Raw genomic sequence first — 14,811 nt, forward strand, 5'->3', positions numbered from 1 at the left:
TTTATTGTTGCTGACGGAGACAATTTTTTTTTTAATTTATTTCATAAGGAGCCTTGAAGTATACAATGATGGCTACTTATGGTGATACAAATGGACCTACAACTCAGGAAATTGAAGATCCTAATGCAAAAACTAATTTGATTATCAACTATGTACCACCCACATTTGTTGATGCTGACTTACATAGAATTTTTTCTTCTATTGGTGAAGTTACAAATGTAAAAGTTATGAGAAATACGAAGGTTAGATTTTGTTTCAATTTTATTTAAGTTTTTTTCTCTGTTTTTTTTTAAGTTAGGGTAAGCCACGAACCACCTTTACCGTTGTATTATTCTTGCTTGTTCCAAAAATGAGTGATCAAAATGCCAGCCTATAGGATTAAATAAATCCTAAGGGATACATTTTGTTTCAAAATATTATTAATTTTAATGGTAACCAAAGATTCTATAGAGTGAAATTTCAAAAAAACATATTGATTTCTATCAAATTCGTATCGAAATTTCAATAATTTATTCGTGCATCGAAATTTTGATATGCGAATCTCTAACCAAAGATTCTATATTGGGCGTCAGAGGAAAAGCTCGACTTCAAATAGGTTTTAAGTTCTTTTTGTCTGTGGTTAGTTTGATAAAGAAGCCAGTTGCCATGGTGACATATATCTGATAGCAGACGCGAGAAAGATTGTTGATGCAGAATGTAACTATAAATAAGCGTTTATAATAAAGAGTATTAGAAACTTCCAATGCATTTTTACTCCGGTAAACAAAACATTAGCATCTGAGTTATTATGTAAGGTGATTGATTTATTTTTGATAGTGCTAAATGCCTAAAAAAGAAGTAGGATAAAAATCTAAAACCATCTCAGTTATTATACAGGATTATAAAATTTTCCTTGATAGTGCGGGCATCATAAAAAAAGAAGACTAAAAAGGCATAATAAGGGTAAATAATGTAGTATCAAAAAATCTGATTTTCTGGTGAAACAACACTATTTGTTTTCTTGTTCTCTATTTTTAGTCTTTTTATGATTCAACATATTTTTTAACTAATACTGTTTAGTTTCCTTCTCTTTTTTTCTTCTTTTTTCTCTGCGAAATAAAAGGTAAGTTTCTTTATAAGTTATTTACTAGCTTTGTTTGTGTTTCTTTTCATTTATGACAAAAAAAGACATTCTCGCCTTAAAATGATCAAAAAAAAAAACCAAAAAAAAAACACGTTTGATGAAAGTTGCCAAATCCACAGGTTATGAGCCATACTTCGTCTTCCCCTTCTTTATGTATGTAGATTACACCACTAGCTGTAGCAGTCATGTTTGAATGAAGTGCAACGTTTGGTAATGGAAACTTTCTAATAACCTTTTATTTCACCTCTTCACTGTAGCATACTTGACAGTTTTCTACTTTGTATGATTCATTTGAGGAAATTTTCAACTACAGGTAAATCTCATATTAATTCTTACTGATTCTAAGTTTATAGAGCTAAGCAATCTAACATCAGATATAATGTATGGCATCAGGAGGAAATGTTCAATGTCAGGCTGTCTAATAGTACAATATCCAAAATGGACAAAATTTTGTGTCTAAGTGATGAATTTTATACACCCCACTTACTAAATTTCCCCGAGTTAAATCCTTGCCAGAACTAAAAAAAAATACCCATTGGCCTCAACGATTGGAAACATGTATCAATACCAAATTTACGTAAAACCCGTGAAAGTTTCTCACCCAAACCAGGTACATATGGAAAATAGACGGGTTAAACATGATAGTAGGGTTATTGGGGTTTCTCAGTCTTTAGATTTAGTTGTATCAAAAAGTTTCATTTCATTACCATATGTACCTGGTTTGGGTGAGAGACTTTCACGGGTTTTACGTAAATTTGGTTTTGATACATGTTTCCAATCGTTGAGGCCAATGGGTAGTTTTTTTAGTTCTGGTAAGGATTTAACTCGGGGAAATTTAGTAAGTGGGGTGTATAAAATTCTTGTGGGAAGTTCTATATTGGTAGGACTCACCAACAATTTGTTGAAAGGTTTATTGAACACCGAAACTCAATAGAAAAAACCCTACAATTAAGCAAGCCTCCAGAAACTTTCGTTTCAGCTTTAGCAGAGCATATTAGGCGTCAACCAGATCATTTTGTAAAATTTGATGAAGCCTTAGCTATTTCAAATGATAAAGGTTACACTCAATCGGCGAGGGAAGCCAAAGAAATTAAAAAACATATGTTTGCTAACCTTTCAATAAATAGGGACACAGGTAATTTAAATAATGACCCAATTTATGATAACCTTATAAAGAGTGAATCAACAGTCAATAAGGGAGTTAATATTTGAGAAAATAACCAGGGGACTATTTTTCTTGCTAGACCAAAACGATGTGCTTCAATAGTAGCAAATAAAGGAATTATTTCACAATGGAGCAATTAAAGAAATTTCCAGTTTTTTATTTTTTCTCCGTTATTCTAGTGTCCTCACTGAAGTAACTCTATATTAGCATATTTTTCTTACCTGGATCAGTTTGCGACAATTGTACATTTTTTTTTTTTTTTTTGGGGGTGGTTTTATTTTTTTTTAGTTTTATCTTGTTTTTTTTTTATCCTGTTCTTCTTGCGTTTATGTCATGGCGAATGCGCCTTGTTTTGATACAGGCAAGATATCCGCATTGTTTTGCATTTGTTGTTTTCTTTTCTCTCCACTGGCCACAGTCTCGTTTGTTTGTTTTTTTTTTTGAGATTTTTCTCTTTGTTGGTTTTTATTATTATCAAGGCATTTTGTGCCGAAATCCATACTCAGCTTCAGCTTCCTTCGCTCCAGCGAAACCAACTCAAATTTAACTAATAGTTCAGAATACGGAATTTCAGGTCCACGGGAAATTATAACAAGAGCACGTTTCTGGATTCTTTCGATGCAATTAGATTGTTCCAGAGTTAAGCCGAAATGCCACACTGGAGCAGCATAATCCAAAAGCGGTCTAATAAAAGTACAGTAAATTCTTAAAAGATGGGTTGGTGGAACGCGAAATTTTGTCATTAATTTTAACATTTGTAAGCTAGCGTTACCTCTCTTCACCAACTCATTAGTTTTTTTTGTTCAGATTAACTCCTAGCTTTGTAAAAGTTTAATACAAAAATTGTAATTAAAGCTTATTCACAACTTTTTTAAGAACTTTGAGTAATATAAAATCAAACAATAAAAACAACTTCGATTACATTAATCAGTATTATAGAAATCCAGATTTGAAATTAGTCGGTTTCAGTATAAAGAAAGATGACCTACTGGCTATTTTTGGCTATTCAAAACCAGCAACATGTCAATATTTTCCCCTGAGAATTGATTCTGCCTTTTAGTGATTAAATTAAAAAAAAAGTTTTTTTTAATGAAATTAAGGATCAGCATTAGAACTCAAAACGAACGAAAGTTATTGCATATATGAGAGGGATGCCCCTCGTTTATGTTTTTTTTTAGTATTTAAGAAACTTTTTTATTCTAATTAAACGACCCTTGTGTTTCAGGAGTTGTCTTTAAGAATCTGGGCAAAAAGTTAAACTTTAGCGTATAGAGCAAGGCATCGAGGAGGGGGTATCTCCGCTCGTATGCGGTATGATTTCTTTTCGCTTTAAGTTTCAAGATGGCTCCCTAGTTTCAGTTGAATAAAACTTATTTTTTATTTAATTTTTAATGGTTTTCCAACAATGCCAGGAAATCTACCTCTATCCTCTTTGTAAAATTCCCCCCCCACGAAAATTCCTCGATATAAGATTCAGCCCGCGTAAAATCTCCTCCCCCCGCCCACGATAAACTCATCCCTGCTTATAATTCAGCCCAGAAATTTTCTTCTGGACAGTCACCAAGAAAATTCTCTTTAGCTTACTTTCATTTGAAAAAAAAAGACTTGTTTTTCATTGAATTTCTAATTTATTTTCGAATCATGCCGGAAAAACCCCTTGGCCGGAAATTCTTCATGGAAATTCTATCCTCCCAATGGAAAGTTTCTCTCGCAGAAAATTTCCCCATGACGAATTTCTCCTGCGGGATATCCCTCCCTCCCACGAAAAAATTCCCAGATAGTTTTAACTTTTCTGAAAATTTCCCCCGGACAATTTCCTCGGAACATAGCTCTTCTCCCAGGAAAGTGGAGGGTCATGACAATCTAACCGGAACATTTCTAGAGAAAATATTGAATCGGCAAAGAGAAAGTAGGGAAATTTTTGTATAGTTCTGGAAAATTCTCCCATGTAAAATTCCCGCTTGTAAGTTCATCCCCGGAGACTTCCCTGCCCATGGGAAATCCTCCCCGTAAAAAATTCCCCCATGAAATTCTCCCTCCTCGAAAAATGTGTGTCTACTTACAAAAAAAATACCATACGTACACAACAAGCAAAATTCATAACTAAAAGCCTTTTCCCCAGGTTGGGGGGGGGGTATATCATCTCTAGAGTTACATTTATTTGATCTTTCAGATATGGTGAACGAAATGGATATCTTAAAATTTTGATCGGATGACTTCGAGGGAAAAGGCCATGGGAGGTGGGTTAGTTGCCCTCCAGTATTTTTGGTCATTTTGAAGGGGCACTAGAACTTTTAATTTTCGTTCGAACGAGCCCTCTGCCGATATTTTGGGACCGTTGGTTTGATACGATCACCCTGATGAAAAAAACCCAGCAAACTAACACGTATCCGTAATCTTTCTTCTGACAAAAAATACAAACTTCCATGTTTTTGCAGATTGGAGGTTGGGACCTTTACAGTTTGGCTCCATAAAATGCTGAATGTGATGGTTTGTTTTTCATTAAAATTCCTTGTCTTTTTGGGAGTGTTTCTCCCCTTTCTCGAAAATCAGGCGCATTTTCTCAAGCTCGGAGCTTTTGATAGGTACATTAAACGTAATGAACCTCAAACATTTTGAACCAGCATAAAAATCCAATGCTTTTCATGAATCTGTTGTTATCAAAATTCAATTTTTTTGAGTTTCGGTTACTATTGGGCCGAGTCACTCCTTACTTACGGTTCGTTACCGCCCAACTGTTTGATTTACTCGCCAGGCTTGGAACTGGACTTGAATGGATCAGTTTTTTCTTGGAATTAAAGACTCCCTACTGAAAATATGCAGAGCCTTTATAGATTTGGCTGCTGGCAAAGCATGCATTGCATTGCCTACAGAAACTTTGGCCTGTACTCCCCACCAGCCGGTTTGATTCTGTCGTAGGTGAACCACAGAAACTGTCACGGCACTTGTATGTAGTGATAAAAATTTAGTAGCCAGAAAGGCCAAATTCATATCTCTGTCTATTGTACTCTGGAGAAGATCGTCAGTGGAAATATACTTTTTCATGAAACGCAGAGATATATAGCAACCATGCCGGGTGTGATCTAAGCAAGCCCTATAAGCCTAGAAGGCGTTGTATACAGTCAAGTCCATTGGAGGTCCTCAGTAACATTTGAAAGTCCACCCTCACTAACCGTATTTTGAATTTGGAAACGAGCTATGCCAACTTATAAATACAGGTTTGTATGCTGTGTATCAGCATGTATGAGTCAAAGGATTAAATACATCGGTGTCCTTCTCGGCCATTTTCGAAACACTTCTATATTGAATCTTTCCTGCAGGACGTAAGTAAGAAAAATAAGCATGATGACTAGACCCTCAAGGTCAGAACCGGCTGTGCTGATATTTGTTTCGTGGCCCTTCAGCCAGGAAGTTGAATGAGGGGTTGGGGGCCAGCCATCCTCTGCTTTCGCACATCCTTCTGCAGGAAGTTCACCGGTAAATAACAGAAAAAGTTGAATGTAGTAAAAAAAATTTCAAACATCTTTTTCGATATCGACATTTACGTTTCGATAATCTAGATAATTTCGGAGACCACACTGCCTTTCCATGACGATAAATAAAAGTTCAAATAGGGATAAAATCCTTTTAATAGACAGTGATAATATAACTTCACAAAATAACTTCACGGTCACTGTATATGTGACCGAAATATCTAGTATTTTTGTGAAGTTATATTATCACTGTCTATTAAAAGGATTTTATCCCTATTTGAACTTTTATTTATCGTTTCGATAATCGATATTGATATTTGCTCCGATATATTGATATATCAATATCGATATTGAATATCGCTCAACACTACTTTAGATTTCTTTTAAAGGGGTTTGAACTATTTTATATTAAAGGTTCAATGTAATTTTGTAATTGAACTTTTGTGGCATATCAGCTACTGCGGTCGCAGCAATCGTTGCTGTGAAAAAAAGAGAAAAAAAACAAATCAAACTGTCATTTATAGATTTTACTTTAGAACAACTTACGAAAAAAAAAATAGATTTATAAATAATGTAGGTACCCGTAATTACCAAAAAGGCTCATTGCAAGCATCTTTACAATGCAGTGTAAAACAATTCACACTGCAATCCATGCAACTCTTTCAGTTAACTACAACCTTTGCTGGAATAGCATCAGGACGAAAAGACAACAAATTGTTAAAGCTTCTAATAATTATAGTAACTTCTGATTCGGATATAGGATCCAAAATTTTTTGGCTCAAGGCGATCCTGACCAAAATAAGTCATCACACTCAGGCTTTTCAGTTTATGACAAAGACTTGTTGTTGCCTGTCCTGCTTCGCAAAGGTAACCCACGGCTCACAGTTTCTACCACACTTTATAAGGCCTTAATGCCAAGACCTCCCCTGCAGAGGTTTCACTAACCAAAATATTTGGGGGCAAGGGTCAATGGGCCTTATTGACAAGCTGGTCATTCTAACCGACAAAAACTGATGTTTTTCCAATGATTTTTCGTCATTTATTTCCGTCAGCCCATTTACCTAATAAAAAATCGAAGCAATAGAAAAGTGGTGCTTCAAGCTGAAAACATTGAGAAGGGGGTGTCCACTCCCCTTCCCCCCTCCATTACGTGACGTTCCTGCTATTGAAAAATAAAATTTTCAATTTATTTGATTCTGTTAAAGTTTCTATTGTTTTTTACTTCAATTTCAAATTTAATTCGCTTTTAGATATAAATATTTTATGTCATCTGATTTCATACCTCTAAGGATACAACATATGGTTCAATAGTTCTTTTAATGGCTGTGGTAGTGTCTTCTAGAATGACTCATCCTCGTGTAAGCATGTAATATGACTTTAGTAAGAGGGACCTAATTTCTGTTATTCTTCTTTATTTGAATAGGATGTGATCACATAATCGTTTTTATTTCCTTTGTAGACTGGTTATAGCTATGGATTTGGATTTGTTAACTACTCTAATCCTGATGATGCCAAAAGGGCGATTGAAGGATTGAATGGACTGGAAGTCCAAGGAAAGAGGATCAAAGTTTCGTATCCTCGTCCTCCTGGTGGCGATAGAAAGGATACCAATCTTTATGTCACACTTCTTCCCAAGTAAGCGATTTTGTATTTCTCTTTATTAATTAGCAGTGAAGGAGCGAAGTCCACCTTGAAGAATAAAAATGAAAGAAATGAAGATCAAGAATGGGTTTTAAAGGCCAACGAAAATACTGGATGAAGCAAGACGAATATTTCGGGAGGACAACTGCTTCCCTTCTCGTATAAGCGAAAGTGAAAATGAAACATTTCTCAATGTTTATTGTAAGTTATAGCAGGCCAATGTAGCTTTTAAAATCATCCTAAGTCCACCTATTATATAAATTGAACATTCGTAATGCTCCCCTTTCTCTCGCTTCCTTTCTAAGGGTTTGGCCTGTTTGCACCTATGTTGAACAATGACATTTTGGTCTCGATTGTTTGTCATGTCAAAAAATATGATTAGGCTCGTTCAAACGGATTTTATTTGATTTAGGGCAGGGCGGGCGAGTTTTGTCATAACGGTAGATCAACCACTTTTGATATAATTGTGAAATGAAATTACCAAGAAAATTGTTGAACTTGGGGTTTAAGGTATTAACTCCCATGGGGACATCTGTCCGTAACTAAGCAGTTATTAACCGGGGCCATGAAGTTGAAAGGGTGTTAAAATAAAGTCTTTTGAAAGGTCTTGGAGATATTTTGAAAGAATCAGTGTTCAGTAAAGTTCTTGGTAGAGTAGGTCCCCTTGGGACACATTCTTGTCTTGATTATTCTGGAATAGACCCTAGATGGTCAAGCAGATTTATCAAGTGATTCCCTCAATCGGTTGACGTGCTCTTCATTCATGCTTCAATCAACCCTTCAATCTTGATCAAGACTCATTTTCGATTCGGGCTGTAAAGTGCATGACGTGAAATATCCGTGAAAAGTATTATAACACTGACCAGTCCTTTCTTGCTCTGAATTTGAAGTTAAGAAAAAGAGCCTTTGAGTTGGGTAAAATGAGACGTGTTTTCTATGTCTACTGGCGAGTGACTGACGTAAAGCTTGATTAAAATGGACATAAGACGGTCAATCAACCTTTTCAACCGCTTGAGTCATTAAAACTATTTATCAATCACCGTCAACCGATTGACTCAAGCGCAACATAGGCTCCTAGATGGTATTTCCATGCCTGAATTGACAGATTGAAGGTAGATTTTGGTCAAAATGATTGATCGTCTAGGGTCTCCTTAAGAAGAATATGAAGATGTCACGAATTCAGAAATCTTGCAAATAAGTATTTCCTAAATGGTCTCAAAACTGTTTCAAACAGCTTAATTCTTACAAACATTTTGTTTGTGTAATTCTTGGTGTATCAGTAGTACCAAGGTATTTTGATACATATAAAGCAGGACAAAAGCAATTAGAAGGACACAGAAGGATTGTATGCCCATTTTTAATCCAGGCATGATCCTTCCCCTCTAGCTTATGAGCAGTTTAATTTTATGTTGCTTTTACTTAACAATTAATACAAGTATTTCTCTTTACAGCAAAAATATATGGGGTGTGGGCCCAGTTCTGGGGAATATCCCAAATAAACTGTCTATCGAATGTGATGAGTAACCTAGAGTAGTGTAATGTACATACAGGATCCTTTGATAACGTTGGATCATCCAACAGTTTTTTATTGAACCCCAGTAAAACACTGCTTTATTTTAGCCTTCCATGTCTCACAGCTCAGTTGGTAGGCTGAGTGATGGAGTCTTGGTCTTTGCAGACTAAGTTTCACTGTCATCATCAGTTGATTCGCGAGCGTTCTGAATTCCTGCTCCAAATGTAAATTGAGTGGGGATTCAGATCTGCCAACTATCACCGCTGCTGCAGATCCAACATTCTGAAAAGTATCGAAATTCACTGCTTTATAAAAGCTGTTCAGACTAATCACAGTGTTATTGGTTATTAGCAAAGCATTTGAGGAAGTTCTGCTATTTCTTATTATACTGCATGCTGTAATAAGAAACAAACAACTAGGATCCAGGAATGGAGTGGGCTGTGGACACTGCGATGATCTAAAAGAATAATGAAGAACTAATGACAAATTTTGATCTATGACAAATGTTCGATTTTAATTTAGGAATATGGCTTTCAAAATACAACATAAACATCACTTTTTGAATGTGCTGTAACTTTTAATTGGAAATCAACGCTTTCATTTATCAAGAGTTAGAAACAAGTTTATTTTCCCTTTTATTAAGAATGAAAGATCGTAATTAAGTGTAAGATATCAACTTCTTCTCATTGCGAATCACCATCGCTGCTCAAATATAAAAAGAATTCAATGAAGGTGGTTCTTTCAGCTTACAGTAGCAGGCTATTCTAGTATTCTGTAAGTTATTTGATGATTTTGGCCATCCTTATATCCTGTTACTGTTTTTCCTCCTGTCACCCGCCCTTTATCTTTGCTCTTCTTCTTCTTTCTCTTTTCGAGAAGTTTACATTTTGTTGTTATTTTAGGTTACTTGTGATAAAGGAGACTTGTCGAGTTCTATTTCTCTGTCTACCTTGTTATAATTTAATATGTAGCACCGGGAGCCTGGGCCCCGACACTTGGCATATGACAGGCTTCTATATATTTGATTCTCTAATAAAGCACTAGTACAATCAACGCGTTAGTTTTAAGTCATTTGTTGTCAAGTCAGCAATTTCAATTGAATGAAGAAATTATCACGTTAATTCAATTCCTCCTTCCTGTTAATGCATCAAATAATCATTGATTTTATAGGACTCGTATTCTTCTGGGACTCGTTGATCTTCTCGCTGTTGCTTCTCTTCTAAACGCAGATTTCTTTGTCCATAATTTTCATTTGAGATTCGCTGTGATGTTTTTTGTCGTATGTCTTCTAGCTGCAGAGCTTGTTGTGCTTTATTTTCGTGCATCTTTATCTCCGACATTTTTCATGCCTTTTGCCTTAGCCGTTCGGATTCATTTAAAATCATGTATAGTTTTTGGGTGACTTCATAGATCCCAAAAAACGCTTTCCCAGCTTTTCCCCAGTCGTTATATTTTTTCTTTATTTGCGTTTCTATATAATTCAGATATGTCTTGTGAAATATCTGAATTACGCATTGGCATAATCATCGTGTTATTCTTTAGTTTCAAGTCATAGGGTGACAAGTCAGCAATTTCAGTTGAACTGAAAAATTATGACGTGAATCCAATTCCTCCTTCCTTTTATCCTTTACAGACGCTAAATTAATACGTTCCTTTTTCAATTATCATAAATAATGAATATCGAATATCTAATAAGGTATTGTAAGGTAAATCTTTATTATTACAATAGTTATAACAAAACTTCCACTTTAACTAGCAGATTGTGGAGATTGAAGCGGGTAACTCTAGCACCTGACTCATATTTCTTGAAACATAGACGGAGAGGTGCACCCTCAAGTCTGTGATCGGTATTGCCTAGTTCAGCTCCTCTGTACGTTCGGCAGCTAGTGATAGACGATCTCCATCTTTGACTTACGATGACGTAATCTATCATCTTACTGGTCTTCCCGTCGTTTCTGTTTATATATCCTCTTCCCTTGAATAAAAGTGTTTGAGATAGCGAGGTTATTTGCTGCGCAAAGTTGCAAGAGACGGATTCTCTTTTCATTGACATGGTCTGGAGTCGCTCCACCTACCACACCACGTCAGGTGCCAGCTGGGTCTGACACATTGGCGTTAACTAGAGACGTGCTGAGTGGCCTGGGGAAGGTCACTACTGAGAAGATGACTCATAGTCTGGACAATTAAATACATAAATGCATACACAGTTGCTCCTTTAAAGAGAGTAGATAAGTTGTACTATGTTAATTCAAGTAAAACTTTCATTCATTTAGTCAAATAAAGTATTTACTTTAAGGAAATGATTAATAAAATGTTTATTTGCAAGTTCACATTTTTGCTGCACTAGATTCTGTAGTTCACTCGCTAGAACTGTGGTGTTTCTTAGATTCAGGAGTTGATTGCCGCATTATTATTGTTTTTTATGATTGTTATTCCCACGTGAGCATTCGTTTTGTTTGGGGATGGCCTTTGTAAACAATTACTTTATTTTGTATGTTTGTGTCGAAATTCATATCAGTAAAGAGTAAAAATGAAGATATGGTGCAGTTTTACCATAAAATTCGTCCTTGAATAGCTATAGAATTGTGTCGTTACCGCGCTTTCTTTTCCAATTATCATAAAAACTTTAATTTTTACCAACTTTGAAAGGAAAACTTCTTATATGCTCTTACTGAATTTTGAGATAAAGCACTTTTTAAGAAGCTTTTTTTTAAGTTGAAAACCAAGTATTAGACTGTCCTTCATTTAGTTGGCCAGTCTGTGATGGTATTTACCCGACTTGTCGGAACAAGCTCTTGGTGTTTATGCGCTAAAAAGTATTTCAATTCCAACTATTGCATATGAACAAACTATTTTCTAAGCTTTGTTTGATTGGTTGACCAAGCGAAAAAAAAATTCGGCATTTTATTTAAAACTTAGTCAATACAAAACGCTTTTTTTTATCTGGTTGACCACAGCTTGTCAACATAGGCATTTCTGTAAGATAAGATAACCTCTATTTCCAAAAGTCTATCGAAAGCTCTTGTAGACCCTTAATCGCTCCTTATGTCAAGTAAAGAAAAAACAAAAGGGAACCTTAAAAACTTATGTCTATATTTTTTTCTCGTCTTTTTGGCTGTTAGTGATTCCTTTAGGTGTAGTTGACTAGTATCGGAAATACATTAGTCAAGGAAGTAGTTAGCCACCTTGAGCTTCTATTAAGGGAACTATACTATTTTCAATGTGAGCATGTATCCTCGAGTTGGATCTGTAGAGGAATGTTTACTTGGTGATAAAAAATGCAAGCCAGGGAGAAGTTGTACAAAAAAAATTCACTGACTCTAGCTCAGACTCAATTTCCTGGACCAAAATGAAGTTAAAGTCTGCCATAACAAGCTGTACCTTTTAAAGCTTGCTAAATTAAAATCCTTGACAATAGGTGTTTCCAGAATGTCCTTGAAAATCAATCTTTACTATCTCCAGGATATGAAAAGTTGGTCACCTTTCTTTTATGAACCAACTTTTATGAAAAGTTGGTTCAGCTTCTCCAAAAGGGCTAGGGGGGGGGGAGTAAGCTGTTTTATACATTTATTCCAAACAGCTTAAACTTCACGAAGTTGTTTGTTCGTTCAAAAGCAACAACGGCAACTGAAAATAACGCTGAAAACGTACATTATGAACATACGGTTGAAAAAGTTTTGGCCTAATTTTTTCTGTCGAAATGACGGGTAAAATCTGTGCGTTGTTAAAGGGTGCTATAATATTCTATAAAAGCTAATAAGTCAGTTGGAGTAATATTATCAATGTTCTTAGAAATATGGAATGTGTTTTTTTTAGATCAGCTATGTCACGTTGTAGCGGAAGACTAGGCAACTGTAGTCTCTGTATTCTTTGGTGGTATGGTGGACATCTGTACCTGGGATGATATATGTCTTATTGATATATTCAATTCAATCGTTTATTACCCAAAACTACAAGAGAACAATTAGTACAAGTGGAGTATAAGCATAATAATAATAAAAAAATAAATAAATAAAAAAAAATATGTGTTCACACCATCTGCAAACGATTCTATAGTTTAGATCTTAACAGTATATAACAAGTCATTGATAAAAAGGTAGAAGAGTACCGGCCCAAGGCAATTATTTCGCGTAAATCCACTATCACAGGCATTGGTGATTGACAAAGCATCACCCACTGCAACCTCTTTGGCTCTGTGCGTAATGTAATACTTATCCATTCTTTAGTTTTTGTCAGTTCCGTACAGTTGACACTTGTTAGTTAGAAGTGGGATGGATATTTTGTCAAGTGCTTTGGAAATATCAATATAAATGCAGTCAAACATATACCATTCACTGGAAATCATGAATCACTTCGAAAAGTTGCGTGTTGCGCGAACGATGTTTGCGGAGCCCATGCTGAGCAAGGTGCCACAAGTTAGTTTCTTCAAAATGTGCTGGGATTATATAAACCAGAACTTTCTTCATGATACAGGGAAAAATGAATGGGTTTGAAACCCGTCTCCAATTTTTAAAACGGGACTGTTTGGGTCTTTCGTATACAGGAGCGTAATGTTTTTTTCTTCTAAGTTTGTGGAAATACACCAGACAAAAGACAAAGATTGAACTGGGGGGGGGGGGTGAAGGGTTGTGCAGGCACCGATGCAAGTTCGTGCAGTCGCGTGTTTGAAAATCCATCGATGTCCAGTGCCTTTCTAGCTGCAAGATTTTGAAAGAACGTATTGAACCATAAAATCTGAAACATAAAATTTGTTCCTAAATTTAAATCAGTGAATTAAGGATCTGTTTTTGTCTGTGTTTGTGTGAAAACTGAGCTAAATTTCTTATTGAAAAATTGTGGTTTCATTTGATGCGTTTGATTTGCGCTACTTTAAAAAATTCTTCTTATATTTTAAGTTTTGGTAAAATATAAGTTAACCCCGTTTATCATGCTGTTATTATTATATTTTTTTATGGTAAAAAGGCAGCATAGTCTTAGGGGTTATGTTCAAGCCACGCCTGTTGATGAAGAAGCCAAGATATGTTAAGGGTGTGTGTTTTTCTGTGATTCATCTATTGCCCACTAACACCTTGTTTGCGTATTGTTAGTTAAATACACATTGCATATAGGTGAGCTGTAGTTCCAATTTTCAATCTTTGCGAACTTCGAAAAATTGTGCTTAAAATTGTTAATCTAATTGGTCTACAATAAATTTTGCGCTCGGAAGTTGAGTGTGTTTAACTCGAACATGCTCAAATTACGAACAGGGTACATACCTGTAAGACCTCGTCGTCGTGCGTAATTCCGATTTTATTTACAAGTGAGACTATAGTATAACCTTGCCCTTATTGAAAGCTTTGTTTTTCTAGAAATATGACGGATTCTGAATTTGCCAAGCTGTTTGAGCCATACGGCAGCATAGTTCAGTCCAATTTACTCCGTGATAAGAACACTGGACTTTCAAGAGGTGTTGGATTTATTAGGTTGGTTGCCATCTTGCTCCTCTCTTTTGCAATGCTTTAACCTTAGTTTTATTTTGTCTATATTTTCCATTACGCTAGTTCATTTTATATAATTGTAAATGAGGAATTAGATGACCATATTCATAAAAAAAACTCCTTTCTGAACAAGAATCAGTGGCAACACTATAGCGTTATATAGTAAAGGCCATATGGCTCCAATGTTTTATTTTTTTATTTATTTTTTCAGAGGCACTTCACAGGGAAGGAGTGTTCGTATAAACTTCGGAGGGAGTTCATTCGATTGAAAATCGAAATTTCTAGGGTCCTTTTTAAGAGTCAAAAGTGATTGGAGGGCAACACCCCCCCCCCCCAAGTCCTTTTTTCCCCAAATGCATCCGATAAAATTTTTAAGATAACCATTTTGTTCTAAATAGTTGAAAGATTAAATAACAAAA

The 14,811-nt window shown here is 35.5% G+C and overlaps 1 protein-coding gene across 2 annotated transcripts in view; it reads left to right on the forward strand.

Annotated features, from left to right (window-relative positions):
* Nucleotides 1-14,811, forward strand: part of LOC148954519 (sex-lethal homolog) — an 81,283-nt gene that overhangs the window by 45,127 nt on the left and 21,345 nt on the right. For both annotated transcript variants that reach the window (XM_089086563.1, XM_089086564.1), the window contains exons 2-4: nt 49-242; nt 7,221-7,396; nt 14,264-14,377. In XM_089086563.1, the coding sequence (XP_088942689.1) occupies nt 66-242; nt 7,221-7,396; nt 14,264-14,377 (467 nt within the window). In that variant the 5' untranslated portion in view covers nt 49-65. The remainder of the gene's footprint in view (nt 1-48; nt 243-7,220; nt 7,397-14,263; nt 14,378-14,811) is intronic.

The sequence above is a fragment of the Artemia sp. Qi Xiang Cuo genome, chromosome 3 (assembly GCF_049724085.1).
Source record: "Artemia sp. Qi Xiang Cuo chromosome 3, ASM4972408v1, whole genome shotgun sequence".
In the NCBI taxonomy this organism is placed as follows: Eukaryota; Metazoa; Arthropoda; class Branchiopoda; order Anostraca; family Artemiidae; genus Artemia; species Artemia sp. Qi Xiang Cuo.